General features: G+C 38.0%; 1 protein-coding gene across 3 annotated transcripts in view; it reads right to left on the bottom strand.

Annotated features, from left to right (window-relative positions):
- Positions 1-16,290, bottom strand: part of PRMT3 (protein arginine methyltransferase 3) — a 63,389-nt gene extending 47,099 nt beyond the window's left edge. For 2 of the 3 annotated variants that reach the window (XM_035892637.1, XM_035892639.1), the window contains exons 1-6: positions 16,204-16,290; positions 14,919-15,041; positions 13,335-13,437; positions 11,474-11,627; positions 7,886-8,027; positions 4,684-4,749 (exon numbers count right to left, since the gene is read on the bottom strand). In XM_035892637.1, coding sequence (XP_035748530.1) covers positions 4,684-4,749; positions 7,886-8,027; positions 11,474-11,627; positions 13,335-13,437; positions 14,919-14,957 — 504 coding nt within the window. In that variant the 5' untranslated portion in view covers positions 14,958-15,041; positions 16,204-16,290. The remainder of the gene's footprint in view (positions 1-4,683; positions 4,750-7,885; positions 8,028-11,473; positions 11,628-13,334; positions 13,438-14,918; positions 15,042-16,203) is intronic. The other variant, XM_035892638.1, reaches the window with a different exon arrangement.
- Positions 16,291-16,527: the final 237 nt, after the last annotated feature.

Genomic DNA, 16,527 nt, shown 5'->3' with positions numbered 1-16,527 from the left:
CTTTGCCACGGGGGTGTGCGTTGCGGGCTCGTGGTCAACTTGGTGCTGACCAGCACCCCCAAATTCTTCTCTGCAAAGCTGCTTTCCAGCCAGTAGGACCCCAGCCTCTGGTGATGCATGGGCTTATTCTTCCTTCCCCTCTGCAGGATTTCACATTGCCCTTTGATTGCCCCAAGCCCTTCGCACAGGACCCCCATTGGCCCGTTTCTCCAGCCTACCTAGGTCCTTCTGAATGGCAGCATAACCATGAGGTGTATCAAGCACTCCCGATTTTGCATATCCCTGGATCTAAGGAAGAAATTCTTTACAATGAGGGTGGTAAAACACTGGAACAGGTTGCCCAGAGAGGTAGTGGAGGCCCCATCCCTGGAAGCATTCAAGACCAGGTTGGACGGGGCTCTGAGCAACCTGATCTAGTTAGCAGTGTCCCTGCTCACTGCAGGGGGGTTGGACTAGATGACCTCTAGGGGTCCCTTCCAGCCCAAAACATTCTATGATTCTATCTGCACATTTGCTAAGGGTGCATTCTGTTGCATTGGCCAGATCATCAGCACTCTTATTGTTAGATTTCTATTTAATATAGTTAAGCTTTACTAATGGTGTTAAATTCTAAGCACTAAATCCAAAAATGTTCTGAAATCTGAAAATCAAAAAAGTTTCCTAAACACTATGTACAGTCACTTGTACCATGCATAGCATTTAAGCGCTAACAGAATCAGAACTGTGAAGACAGATTTCCTTCCCCGTACAAGAGACCTAAACAAGAGAGTAACCACAACTTACTAAAACATTTCTAAGATAACAAGAACATTGAGTCAGAATTACTAGTCGTAATTTATTAGAAAGGAAAACTAACTTATTTCACTCTCTCTCCTTAGCACAGCATCCAGTGTTGTAAAAGCTGTCCTCACAGCTTTCATGACGTCAAATTTTTTTTCAAAGAAGGCATCAAATCACTCCATAATCTATCCCACACTAGAGAATTACAACCCCAGTTCACAAAATATTTCAAGGCAGTAATGCACCCTACTGACAAACTTGCTAGCTTATGAGCTATTGAGCAGTCTTGCTTTGGCACAACAAAAACTTGTATGCGGGCTTTTAAATTTCACCTAATAGTATCAATGTAAACATTTGAATGCTCTGCACATCAGGTCTGCTTGCCTTCCCTTGTATACGATTTTATACGTTCTGATGATGGATACAGAACAACGATTCTGAAGCCAGCATGAATAAAAATAGTTCTTCAACCTCAGCAGCACCGGGTAAGCAAGCTTATGCTGTGGTGTACCGGGAAGCAATGACTGAAGAGTTGACTGCCATCTGTCTTGACAGAGCAACTTACAATCTGGAATCAGACTAAAAAACATTAGTGTGATGAATTTTTTTATAGCATCTTGTGCAGAGGCTGGCCATAGATGTTGCGGACGGAGTTACTTGTTCCACTTGCAACTCTTTGCAGCTGTGTTCCAATAGGAGCCAGTTCTACAACTCATTCACAAGTCACATATGAGTATGTAATGGCTGTGGAAATCCCTAGGCTCAAGTCTTCTGGAGACAGGAATAGAAAGTAAAAATCATGCAGCTGCTGAAATCTCACGCCCTCTAACATCATCTATTCTAACACTTTACCCATGGTAGTTAACAAAATTGCTGAGCCATGAAAGCTGGAAGCCAGAGCCAAAAATAAACCTCTGTGAAAGAATGATCTTGATGTACAGTTGCATGAAAGAGAGCAATCACCACAAATTGGAAAAAAATCAAAACAGACACCACTTTGGACAGCTGCCCTGGTCACTTAAAAACCCAGATGGAACTCATTCAGCCTTAGGCAAGGGATGGGGGTGGAGAAAAAAGCATGGGAGAGAAAAATATACAAGTGGGAACACATCTGAGGAACACAAAGACAAGCAGAATGATCACCAATTAGCCTAAGGACAAGGGTCTACAGCTAACGCATTCTTGCGGTGATCACATATGGCCTCTCACCAGAGATCTGGAGCAGCTGGACTGGCGATTTGACTATACCATAATATACTGCAGCATCGCATCCTTCTCTGCTAATAAAAACTGATATTCTACTTTTAGTAACAGAAAAAAATGACTTCAAATTCAGAAAAACAGGAGGTCAGGTAACTTGGCCAATTAATTTAATTCCAACGATGAACTTTTAGTAGCAACGACGTTTAAAAACTCTTTTTTCCCCTCAATATGGCATCAATGCCTGCCTCACACTTGTATTCTACAACTAAAATTGAGCATGGTAATAGTGCTTTTCTAACCAGTTATTTTTCCATCAAAAAATACTCTCATTGTAAAATGGATCATGCTTCCTTTTACTGAGTAAGGCTACCTTAACTACTCCTGCTAGGTAATCTAAATTTGTCCTATTCTCAGCTCAAGTACACCTGACAGGTTGAAAATAAAGGCAGCAAGCAGGATTCATTCAAGTTTTAATAATTTCTTTCGAAAGCTGAGAGAGAACAAACAAACTGGCTGTTTCTGAATAACGTATGCATAATAAACAAACCTACATATTCTGTTATCACCCGTTACCGTGCAATCACACCTCTTTGGGATAGTGCAGATTTGCATCAAAAGCTATTATGATCAATTAAGTGCTCTTTGAATGAGCTCCTCCCAACCCACCTCACAGGTGTCCTTTCAGAAACAAAAAGCATGACTGTGTACTTTCTAGGGAGGAATACCATATGGGAGTTCTAGGAAATACAGTATCAGACTTCTGCTCACTTTTTTTTTTAATTGTAATGAAACTTTAAGGGAAAACACTTTATTTTCTCAAGTTGGAAGCTTCACTCATTAATATGCTTCTGAGAGCATCACACAATACATAAGTTAAGCAGAACACCTTAACAATTCCTTCAGCAGAAGTCTGCAACAGATGTCACTTTAAAGCTAGATCTCTGAAAAAAATCCCATATATTCTCCATAACAGCATACCAAGTGAAAGCTACATCAACATTTAGTCAGGTACAGAAGTTAAGTGGGGCACTGGTCACCTGGATGGAAGCCGTTGGGAACTCAAAGCAACTGAGAATCTTTCTTTCTCTTCAAGCTCAACACACTATGATGGGTTTGGATACACTATGAATTTGGGGCATCTTGATCAAAAAAACTGCTGTAAAAACACTGAGTTCAGAAACCAGCTTGTAGGTGTTGCGATAATAGACAAGCTTTTCTCTAGAAGTCGAATGCTTTCCCATGAAGTAAAAACACAGAGTAAGCACACACGTTTTTTAGCCGTTTCCTGAGCAAGTGCATTTGCAGCTGGGGCTGAAACAGCATTGTCTAGAACTATTCACCCACATTTTATTTCAAATGTTACCAGTATGTCCATACAGCAGAGGAGAAATACAACCAATCCTGAAAAATTACTGTTCCACTAGGACATACATTCATTGTAACTTAAGATATCAAGTCTTACCCTGTGAAAACCTGCACTTTTCAATTCTAGGGGCATCTGCGAAACTAAATTTCTCCCGAGAAAGTTTGATTTCCTCTATTGATCTTTCTGCTTTGTTGGATGAGCCGCCCAGCAATGCAGTCACCTGCATCTTAACTAGCTGGCAGCATAATATTTCTACAACACTTTAGCTTGTTCTCTCATTATAACTAAAGAGCTTAGAAATGTTTAATAGAAACAGACTTGTGACCTGGATTGAAACAATAAGGAAGAAAACTCTTTTCCTAGCATTTTTCTGCTGTAGTTGCCAAAAGAAAACTGAGCTAAGACATACAAAGAGTATGCATTATCTACCTTGAAATACCTCCTGCCTAGGACAAAACTGTATCTAGGACAATCTCCAACTGAGGATTTATCAGATGGGTGCAATTTTACTACTTCCACAACTATTCTGAAACCTTGTATTACCACTTATTAACAAAGTCTCAATCAAAACAAAAACCAAAATCAACAGTGATTGCCTTCCATAAACCTAGACATCCTGGTTTCAGATTGAGAAATATCCATACACAGCCTAAGAATGGTAAGCACTAAGTAGAGGAAAGCTAATCCAGAACAGAAGGCTGCACAGTCTAACTGAGAACACAAACTCATCTGAAATAGCCAGCAGAAATACAGAAGAGTAGGGTCATAACTGTGCAGGGGTCATACCCACAGTAAGGTCATAAACAAAAGTCAGTCTCATCTCTCCTCACTGCAAGTGAAATACTAGTCCCTGGTTCCACATCCCTTACTAATAACCTAGTCTGGAGAGACTACACACCACTAAATCAATACATCAGTTGCATAAAAATTCTTCCCCAGTTTTAATTACACAGTGCTTCTAGAATGTTTTTGCTGTATCAGGCACAAACTGAAATGCACTTAAATTGTGGTAAAGAGGCCCGCTAGGATAGATTTCACTTAACATACTGGACAAGAAAGGCTCAGCTTAACCCCACCAATGTAATTAATGAACATCCCGACATGGCGCACAGGACAATGACAATAGCGATCAGCACTTCTGTTATCAGCACTTTGCACCCTCCAGCAGTTGAATAGCACTCTACCACCTAATAAAGCCAGGGAACATTAAATCACATCTTGTCAGTGTGCTATTCCATTCCCAAAGCTACAAAGTAGCCAACCTGAAGGATTTCTACCACTTGAGAAAAAATAAAGCGCAGGAATTATTGTATATTCTGAGCTGTTTTACGTACCTTGTCCTTGAAGATATGTGGATTTTGATAGATGAAGTCACGATAGCTTTCTGTACGCACTTTATCCTATAATTTAAAGAAAAAAAAAAACAAAAAAACCCCACCAACGTTCACTTTTTGTGCTTAGGTACTGCATATCATTCAAAAATGCTGAAAAACTTGCTTTTTAACTTGGCCCAAAGATGCTTTGTGGTTACAGTACTTATGAGGACTCTGCAATCACAACACTTTCCATACTATGTTCTTTCAAAATTTATTGTCCTCACAAATGAAGCTGGCTGAGCCTCTGGATGAAAAGTAAGAAATTAGCTTACAGTTTTTTGACCTGCTGCAATTGACTTTGGATGTTCCAAAATTCTCAATACCTCTTCACCACTTTCCAGGAACAGCAGTAATAAGAGTGTCAATACTGCATCAATTTTATGTAACAACCTTCTATGCAGTGGTAAAAATTTGAGTCACAAGCTCAAAACTATTCATATAATTTGATTCTCTGACACTCCCATGACACACAGATTCCTTCAAAAAAAAGTTATGGAACAGATTAACCTTTTCTATTTCTGAACAAACTGCAAATCTGCAAACCTGAGAAGCTAGTTATTGAAGCTGTACAGCCTGTTCTATGAAAGCCCAACATAATAAATAAACTTAACTGTAATACAACATGACCCGAGAAGATGGAACATTTTCAAGCATATAACTACATGTTTATAGTATCTCAGCACATGAAAGCTAGCAGTACAGCTCAATCCACAAGCAAGGTACTCTACTAAAACACTGATTCTCTTAATATGCATCAGCAGGTACACAAATTGACAGCCTAGTATAGGTTTTGGAATTGCTGTTGCAGCTCACGTGTTAGAGGAAAGTAAAAAAAAAATATAAGCAATTTTTACCTAGTAAAGACAAGTCTACAAATAATACTGAAATATAAAGCCTGACTGCTTATATTTTTATTAATGTGTTTCTACTATGGCAGATAAGAATTTTTAGAAAAAAATACAGAAAATGAAGGCGTTTTCTCTCGAGCAAGATCAAAGTCTATTTTGTTAGAAAAACAAGATCAAAAACCAGATACTGAGAACAAAGGATCTGTTCATAAAAATTCTGGAGACAAAACAAATTTTGAGGCTTGAAAATCCAGTTTTAAATTTAGGAAGATTATCACACACACAGAGAGCCCAAAGAAACAGTTAGGAATCATTTTAGAAAACTGTACTTTACATTATACATAATTAACATGAATAAAAAAAATTGGGATCCTTTAAAATGACACTGGTTTACAATGATGTTATATTCAGATCAACTATTTTTAGTATTTCACCTCTACTGCAGTATATAATAGGATTTGCTGAAACAACCAAAAAAGTTCTTAAAAAAATAAAAAAATCAGGAGGTTCGGCATCAATCGAGAGAGCAGTCAGCTGGAAAGCTTTCAGCCTTTGCATCCTGCCCACTCACATTGCCTCAGCACTGCCCCAACTTAATCAATACAATTCTAGCTGCTGTCTCTACTATATGCACTGCTGCTCGAGTGAGTCACAGTCATTCACTTCAGGTCTATTCATCAATTCCATTCTCTCACCCAACATTTTAATGTAATGCGTTTTTTGGGTTTGTTCTGAAATAAAACAGTAAGGAAATTTATTAAAATGAGTCAAGAAATTCTCGAGAAAAAAACAGAACAAGGGAAACACTAGCCATTTGGCAAGTATGAAGTAACAACACTCTTCCCCCATGTCTGAAGTATTTGCAGCAAAAAAAAACCCAAATTGAAATTTCAAACTGTCACTGCCAGGCATAAGAAAAAAAAAGGTTTCAAAACTGAATAGTGTCAGAAACAGACTTAAAATTCAGACAGCAAGAATCCTTTCTTAAAAATTTCAAAGTAGCAAGCCACTATATTTATATAATTAAGGCAGACATACAAACAAACAAAAAAACCAACGAAATGAATGCCTAGCATATAGGAAAAAATTCAATACACATGATAAAAGTCAATTGCTTTCCAATGTTTAGGAAAGGCAAAAGTCATCTTAAAAGCATTGTGACAAACAATCCCCAAAACCGTTAAGATACAATTTTGTACCAATCTCCTTGTGCAGAGATGCATAATTATTATAAACGTTATTAGCAAACAGAAAGGCTTCCTCATTCTATAGACTACAACATCACAACTGAGACCTTTATACAACTGCTATACCAAACTTCTATCATTTTTATTTATCTTCAAGACTTATATATATTTCTCTAGACTACACATTTGGAAAACATTCTTCTTCCTCTGCAGGCATCTCTGTACTTCTATAAATTCCCCCCCCCTCTATTATTAACGTCATGCTTATGCTATTCCAAACACATTCATGTGTATTTCTACATTGAGGCCACTAAATGATATACAACCCAGAAAACTTTATATGCTACCTATATGGACAAAGTCACTTCACAACTCCGTATTCTACCTCTACATTAGGCAGGAATTTTATTTATTTCTGCCTCAAAACGATAAAACTGTTTATGACTCTCACAACTATGATACTTTCTCTGAAAGGAAGCATTAAGAGATTTTGATTTTCATGTTAATTCTAAGTTGTTGGGATTTGTGTTTAGGGTTTTTTTTTAACTTAAAAGGACATGCACCAGTTTGCCTTTGAAGAGTTTTAAACCTTAATTATTTTATATAAAAGCAGCATGCCATTTTTCCAGCTGTTCAATTTCATGCTATCAACACACTGAACTGTGCACAAATACCAACAATTTCTGTTTACCTAACAGGATAGGAAACCATAATATTTGAGAAGTGGTTTTGCCTGGCTAATTTCAATTGTTAGGAAAATATAAACCATAAAATATTCACTGGCTGTACCATGTTTTATCCCTTATCTCTTAAGCACCCAGGAAAAAGCTTCTTTTGGCAAGGTAAGGCTGTGGTACAGATACTGTAATATATCTTCATATATTACATATATCTGTAGAGTAAATAATTTTATGTTCCTAATGCTTCCCATAGAGTAAATAAAATTTATACAAAGGAAATAAAACTAGAAAAAGATCTCTCAACCCAAGTCCTAGGAAGAAACTATCATGTATAGAAAGGGTTAAAAATGCAGCTGCTCTGCAGTATATTTATGGGCACACAGCCCACTTCATTCCATCTTTCCTCTTTAGTCCTACTAAGACGCAGTTGAGATGACTTTCTAACCTTTAGCATCTCTTCATGTATCCCATAATGCCCATAGGAGCTGAAGTAAACACCATCCTCATCCTCCTGAAGGTCTGCAATGGCGCTGGATGACGAGCTGCTCCTGACATCTGCATTCATCACAAAATCCTGTGCAAATTGCCTGTAATCAATTTGAAATATACCCTTGAGGCATGTTTATGGGACCATGAAAAGGAGGCGGGGGGGAAGGGGGAAGAAGGGGCTTGAAAGAGGTGAGGAATCCAGACTGCACAAGGGCTTTTACAACAATGGAACCGGTTTTAAGTGTGCACAACCTCCCTCTGCCGGCTCCTCCAGGCTGCTGCATCGCCATTCTCCATCCATCACCTTCCTGCAACGACTAATTTCTGCTTTCAACCAGCAACTATCAGCAGTGAAACATTCAGACTTCATGTCTATTTTTAAGGAGGAATTATCTATTTTGCATTCGCTAGAACTAAATCTGGTACTGTGGTGGTCCAACTCTACAGGGGGACACCATGTGCATTTTAAGCCGTGTAACACGGACTCAACGCAATAAGCAACACTTAAGAACTGTAAATCATACATCACTGCATGACTAGTGGAAGGTTGAAGACAGTACTTTAAAACTGAAGCATTTGGGTGGAAACAAGTAAGAGCTTAAATTAAATTTTTTTTAATTTCATTTTTATTCACATGCTGCTACTTATTTTGCCTCCTCCATGGCCTTGCATTCCTAATATGCATGTTCTCTTCTCATTTCTCAAAGCAGTTTTGATGACAAAATACACAAATCAAGGGTTTTATCATTAAGACACAATTAAAAGTTGACAAGCAAACAGCTCATACTATACCCACAATGAGGTAAAAAAGCAAACATGCTTCAGCCAGACAACATTCCTTCATCAAAAGTCCAACAGCAACAAAACCACTCCAAAGCAGCCCAAGCTCACCTTCAACAGTGGTCATACTTTCTTAAATAGGAACTTAATGTACACAAGCTGTAGGCAACATCTCATTACCAGTACCATCCTTATAGAACAACAAAACCAAAAATACTATTTCAGTCCTGACAGGTCTCTGCTTAACTAGTATGGATGGGGAAGAGAAGGTGGTAAGGGAATTCATGTTACGAGTTTGCCAACATCAGAAACTTCCTACACTTGTTGACATACAGGTAAGGTCTGGATCTTCTTTTTAATATTGCTCTTTACCATGGCAGTTCGCATTTTCCTTACTTTTAGATAAATGTCAAAATGATAAAAATTGAAACTTACAAAAGAGAGATTCTGTGACGTGCCATTAAGTATAATTAGCATTTGTAAGATTGAAACTCCATTTTAAATTCTAAATTATTTAAAATGGATTCAGCCAATAGTTCCAGCCCATGCATGCAACACAAGTACCAACCACACTCCAGAGACAGGGCTGCCCTCTTGTCTTTTTAATCAAGAAAAAAAAGAAGGTAAGTAACAACAAAAGTCATCATCTCTGAACAGACAACAGATTAAAAAAAAAATCAAGATATACAAGCCATGCTCTTAAATTTCTAAGTTATATCAAATGCTAGAGGTGACCAGATTTATAGAACTGTTACTGTTTGTGGGGGGAAACAAAAGGTCGCTAGGCCTCCAGCCACCTGTATTGGCTTTGTATCCCTTTCAATTCTCGTAATTTTACAAGCCTACTCAGCTTAGCAAACTTGGAAAAACTTTTCTGCAGAAATTTTTTCATACTCAACCAGTGAGCGTCCTCCTCCTATTATTCCCGAGCTCAGAAGGCAACAATATCTAGGGAGCTGCATGTCTGATCCTAAAGAGGCAGTCATTAAAAAAACTAAAATATTTTTTCCACATCTTTGAGAACAAGTACTACATAATGCAATCATGTTGCAACTGAAAGAAGCTACTACTAACTTTAGTCTCCCAAGAAGTCTCTGTAGATAGGCATGGCATGAGAGAGCTCCCAGATCTGGCTTTTTTTACTCCAGAAGTTGAAGTCAGCCAACCAGCCTGCCAAATACTGCTATAAACCTATTTCCCTGAGAGAAAACAATAGAAAAACAGGCTACTGTAGATTAAGGTCCTGTACACTATTCCTGCTCCACATCAGACTTCAAAGCTATCTTTGTTTTGCAGAAGTTTACCCAAAAGGGAAACATCTGTAGATGGTCTCTTTCAGTGGAGTAACCTCTAAGCATGAATCAGTATCGCCATGGATTACAGACTACTACAATGCAACCAGTTCATCTGTCTATAATTTAAAACTGTGCTACTTCATCAGATCTACAAGTGGCTATTTCTGGTGCCAGCTGATCCCTGCTGAATTGAAGAGCCTTGACAAAGAAAAGCATTGACAAGGAAAAATTAAAGGCTCCCTTTTACAACAGCAGATAATCTGATACACTAACCTCAAAAAGAAATCTGATAGAAGTTTAGAGAGCTGAAAAGAAATTGCAACTAATGACCTGAAAAGTTTTTCTTTCTTTTAAATTAAAAAGAAGGGAACAACAGTAAGACAGGATGACCCAGAGAAAAAAAAAAAAACACCAAGTTTTCCAAGTACAGTGACAGATTTCTTTCATTCTTATTGTTTATGATGAATTAATGAATGATGTACAGAGAGATATCAGGAAAGTACTGTATGCTGTAATGCAAAATTTGCAGAAGTTAAACCCAGCTGAAGACAAAACTGTTCATTTTTGACATGTATAATTGTTCACCGCTGATAGGATTTGAATACATGAATTTATTTTGGTATACTTAGTTACTAGTAACATCAAGTGCGTGCTCTCAAAACATACAATGAGCCCTCAAATGTATTTTACAAATTAAGTTTTTTGCCGCTTTTCCACAAAAGAACTTGAATTATTTTTCTAAGTCTCTTAAATACAATTTCAGTTCCTCAGTGACCAATCAGCGTGATCTTGAAATGACATGTTTTGTACCGAATTTTATCCCACGTGATCCAAAAAGAAGTTTATATTCCCATTTTATCCATAAGCATCATCAACCCATATTCTGAAGACCTCAAGATTTATAAGCAACATGTGCAGCTATGGGGATATCCCGACTGCAATACACTGAATATTCTTACTAACAGAACCCACACCCGAGACTGAAAATAAAAGTAGCCGAAAAGTTGGTTTATTAATTTCACGGAGGGTTTCTCCAAACTATAACTGGATTGTATGACTAACAATCATTGTTTGGAGCTGTGTCTAAAAACATTGAGAGTGTCATATTTAATTTGTCAATACCTCCCTCTTCTCCATCATGTACGTCTTCAACGTTTAAATTCGTATCTAAAGGACTAATGGAAAAGTGTCTGAAAAACAAAGAGAGCGGTCTGAAGCAAAATACATGTTTATGGGCCATGTGCTTATTTAGCTTTCCTTACTTTGCTCTTTCAACTCATGCAGGTTTTGTGCAGTTTTTACTAATCATCTACAAAAGTCAAACCTACAGTCCCAACACAAGCTGCGAGTTTTATCATAGTTACATTCTACCATTTCTTTGAATTTCTATTGGTCTTTAAACACAAACATCTCATCTCACCTAAAACACATCAAATGAAAAACCCCGACACTTCAGTTCAAACACTTACTTCATTTTTTGAAGATCATCTTGTGCTCTAGCCAAGGCTGCTTCTGCGAGTCTTGCTCTGTGTTCTGCATGTTTTAATTGTTCAAGGAGCATCATGGTATCATTCAAACCATTAGAAGGCAAAACGTTTGGAGGTTCACAAAGATCTTCTATATCTGATAAAATGGAGACAAAAAAAACCGACCCACCGGTCACATGTTGCTTCATAGCAGCTCATAAACGTATGATGTTTTCAGCATTACTATTTCTGCCTTTGGATGATTTGTAGTAGTAGTCTGTTTTATGAGAAGCATCACTGAATTTGACAGGACTAATTGCAGAATACAATACTACTTGCTAAAAGCAAGTATGCTAGCAGCAAGCTCTAAGTTAACAAAGCAAATACATCCAGAATTCAGGGTTCTTTAAATAACAATGTTTCATTATTGATAAGAAAAATTAGGTTTAGACTGTAATTAAGTTAATTATAGTCCTATCCTCTACTTTTCCAGTTACGTTATTCTGAGGCCAAAAGGACTGGTAATAGTAGTAGATAAGAAAGTATATAAATTTAAAATTTAATAGTTAGACAGTAACTCTTAATTTTCAAACCAATTCCTTGGGCTTCTATAAAGCTGATGAACACACAAAACTTAAAAGAGCATAAGCAGAATAAATCTAGATGAAACACTGCTTTTTGACTATCAAAACTCAGGCTCAGTGCTAGGTCCCTTTCACCTATTGTTAAATTCAGCTGGTGATTTCAACAGAAGTCAGTGGATAAAACAAAGGTGCTAGTGTATTTTTGATATATTAAGAAGTTATTGTCAACTTATTGGGCAAAATACTTGATTCAAAATACATATATCTATTCCTTTTAATCATGGAAGACTAACTATTTCGCTCACGAGACCTAAACAAAACACAGATACTTCAAATAAGATTTCAGAGATTCAGATCACCTCCATAACCCTTTAGCAACTGCAACGGCAACTCAAAGCATCTCAGAAGTCTATAGCTTGGGCACAGAGCACACGTTAGGCAGGTACTGATACAGTGAAAAGTGAAATCCCTCAAGTAATCAACCAATGTCCTCTACCACACATTATCTCCACTGTCATGCAGCAGGGCTTGCTTAGAAAAGGGCAAAACTGCATTCCAGACTGTATGGAGAGGAAAAAAAATCCACAAGCCCTAAATACCTTATGGTTTAGGCAAAAGAAAGATGCACAATCAAATGCAAAATAGGAAGAAGTGAGAGGATCATGGGGCAGCAAAAATAAGTTCAAAAGTCAAACTGAATTCTCTCAAGACCATCTGACCAACTGTCATGAGAGAGAAACTAAGGCTGCTTACACTGATCACTAGAACTGCTAAAGGAGTGGAACTCATCTACGCAACTGTAGGATCTTACACTGGGTTGGGTCCAAAAGAGAACCTGTATAAAACATGAAGATATCTTCAACAAGGCAAATTACTTGCTCCTTACTTATAGCATACATTTTTGAATGAGTGCATCTGATTTTGAATACCTACATTCAGAAGCTTTAAAAGCTTCATAAATCTTCAAGTGAAGCTCATAAGTGCCTCTTTGACTTACTTAATTACTACATACAGCATCTCCACTACAAACATCGTATCTACAGTAAGTGAATGCACATAATAAAACAGAGCTATGGAAATCTCAGCCATTAAAACCCAACATATAATGTGGTAAAAACTTCAGAGCATGACTTCATGTCTTGAATTCAGCTATTACATGGACTTTCTCCTGTACCTAATTCAACTGAATAATAGTGATGCTGCCTCATAGGACAGGAACTCTGCCAATACCACATTTACCCCACATCGTAGTATGGTCATACTGAAACATGTTTATTTACCAAACTGAAGCAGGAGATCATTTTCTAGCTCTGGTTTCAAATATTCCTCTCCTTCCCAAGGCAGTGGGCTGCTGAGTGAACTCAAATATGCTGCTGGTGGTTTCTACACAAAAGGAGAAGAGCATGTTAACTATATTTCTTTGAAAACACCAGCCCTTCAATTTCATTCAAGAAAACAAAGCACAGATCTGTTCTGCCACCTGTTAACATACACAGGGTATTATTCAAGTAGCTCTGAAGCAAAGGTTGAGAAAGATACTACTTTAAAGCACAACTAGCGAGAACAGTGAAGAAATGAACTTCTGGCTTCCATCCTGGCTCTGTCAACATGTACTCACCTCAGCACACTGACACTACAAGCACGGTGACCAGAGAAAAGCATAAAACTACACCTATGAGCTACCCTGATCCCAAAGCCCAGGAAGCTACAGGATCAAGGAATTCAGTACAAGCAGTAAAACACAGCAGACTGACAGACATTGAAGGATACTTGTAGGATTACACTGCTATCGGGAACCAAGTCTGCTCAGCTGTTTGATTCTGTCAGATCCATAGCTTACAACTGGGCTAATCAATAAAGCCAAGATACTAATCATGCCAAGTGGTTTTACACGAACAGCGCTGTAGGGACATATTTCAGAAATGCTATATTCTCTCCTGTCTGCATTCAGCCAGTTAATGCTTTGTCAGGAAAGGAAAGATCAGATTCTGGACTTCAGTTTTTCCATTTCTGTCTTTACTCTGCATAGATAGTTAAGACTTAAGTAACTATTTGAGGATTTAAGATTTAAAGATTTAAGTAAAAAATGCTTAATTACCTACGATGGTACTAAGTCTAAACTTAAACTTTTAGGGAATAACCCAAGAACATACTTCAAAGTCACAGAATACACAAAATATACTCAGGCCTAACTTAAAACTGTAGGTTCTCAACAGCTTTCCTGATTCTGTTATCATTTTAGCAGACATTAATTTTAGGTTCTGTGACCTAAGGGATCAGGCATTGTCCTTACTAACAGCACAGTCAGGGTCTGCCAGCTCACATCCCCAGGAAAGGCTCTTTTACACCAACACGCATACAAGGACTGAGAAACTTCAGTTATCAAGAAGTGAACCCATTACTGGAGCGAGATGGCAGAGTCAAAGGCCAAGATGAACTAGCAAAACATGATACTACACAGCATGGGCTTTTCGCAAGCCTGAACATCCTCTTCTGGAAACAATGAAAGCACATTAATTAAATAAAAATAAAAAATAAAAAAATAAAAACAACTTCACATCTAAATAAACCAATCAATAGCTATTTTAACTCCCGTGATTCCTCATTTCTAGAAATATAACATGAAATTTCATGCAGTTATTAAAAAAAAAGCAAATTGAAAGCACAGCATCTCGATTTCCCACGCTCCAGACCATATTATGGAAGTAGTACATGACACACCTACCTTTAATCTAACAAAGTTTATTAGTTTAACATATCCATAAAAATCAAGTCCTGAAGAGAGAAAGAAAAAAAAAAAAAAAAAGACGGTTTGCATTACAGAAACTCCACATATGTTTTATAATTATATGAATACTAATTACTTGTTTGATCAGCCAGCTTCCCCTTGGGGTGTACATCATTATCTAGGGCAGCCTTCCTATCTACATTTTTCTTCTCTTCAGGACGAAACCAGGAAATTCTCACCCTCAGGACAAATACATTTGCTGCAAGAATGGAACACATGCAAAAGGGGCTTATGAACAGGGATTTCATTCCTTTGGCAAGCAACTACATCAGGACAGCCACGTTTATCTCCTACTACCTACCTTGCTGATATTTTAGGCTGCTGTGCTCCTCCGTTCATAATTTTAGCTTTCTTCTTAATAAGATATAAATTGATGCCACTCATCAAGAATAGACACCAATATTGATTTAAAACTGCCGTTTCACTCAGAAATAATAGTAGTTTAAATGCACTTATGTATTCTCAAGAACAGTGAGGATACTGCATAAACTCAAAATACTTACCTTTGGATTTTATACAGAAAACAGACCAGATCTTACAGTTTTACATGCAGATTTCCAAATGCTTCGTGTGGTTCCCATCCCCTTATCTCTCTCCCTCCTTTTTAGTGCATGCTCTTAAAATTAGTGTTTCTCTAATGCTGCTCCCCTTCTCCTGCGTTCCAGTTTTCCTCTATGTACAGTAAGATACGGATTTCAGGCCCAGTAGTTCAGCACTTGCCTAACTCTTCCAAAGCCCTCCCCCCAATTCACATACATCCTCCTATACGTACCTTTCTTCAGTCACCACCTTGGCCTAAAAACATGACAGCTTCAAGTGAAATCCAACCTTAAACTTCACTTGGAAAGAATGAAGGAAACATTGGAGGGAGTGCCTTCCTATGATCACCCAAGGGAACATAAGCCAAGACAGCAAACAGCGCTTACAAGACACCAGCAGCACAGCCCAATTACTTAACCTCTTGGGGAAAACAACCACTTTGGTGTCTGCTAAGCTACTGACACAGTATCAGCAGCCGGGCAAGAGCTCCCAGGAGATCAGGTAAATAGCTCTTAACTCCAGCATGCAGTGGGCCGGCTCAGGTTGATCAAGCAGGCAGCAGGGACTCAACACAAGCCAGCAGAGATCAATCTTACTTTTATTACTAGTCAAGAGCTTTACCAGTAGATAAAGCATATGGGAAACTGCTAGCAAGAAGAGTAACATATGAGCATTTTTCTACAATAGCTTATCTTGTTCAATCTTGGAATCTTCAGCTACAACCAGGAAATAAGTTAGAAACAAGCTCATCTTCACTATTTATTTTAAACGAGATGCTGATATGCAGAAGGAAACAAGTCGTGAAAAAAACCCAAACCTACCATGTTTCTTGATCACATCACAAACGTTAAACTGATGCTCTGTTTTGCAGTGGGAGAATACATCTTCAGCAGAACTGAACAACCTGTAAGTAATGCATTATTAAATATGCAGTATTAATATGCTTACAAGCTATAACACTTATGAATTTTCAGACTGAAATCTAAGAACCACACGTATACGAGGCGAGTTGGCCAGCTAGAGCTACTGCATCAAAATAAAAATCCTCATCTATTTACTGCCGAGCGGACAAGATGGCAGAATCCAAGAGAGTGAGGAAGGGAACTACCCGCCTTCCACGTTACTTCTCCCTCCTTCAGCCTGGA

This window comes from Egretta garzetta, unplaced genomic scaffold (genome assembly GCF_000687185.1).
Source record: "Egretta garzetta isolate BGI_Z169 unplaced genomic scaffold, ASM68718v1 scaffold454, whole genome shotgun sequence".
Classification (NCBI taxonomy): Eukaryota; Metazoa; Chordata; class Aves; order Pelecaniformes; family Ardeidae; genus Egretta; species Egretta garzetta.
This window is presented reverse-complemented; position numbering and strand designations above follow the sequence as displayed.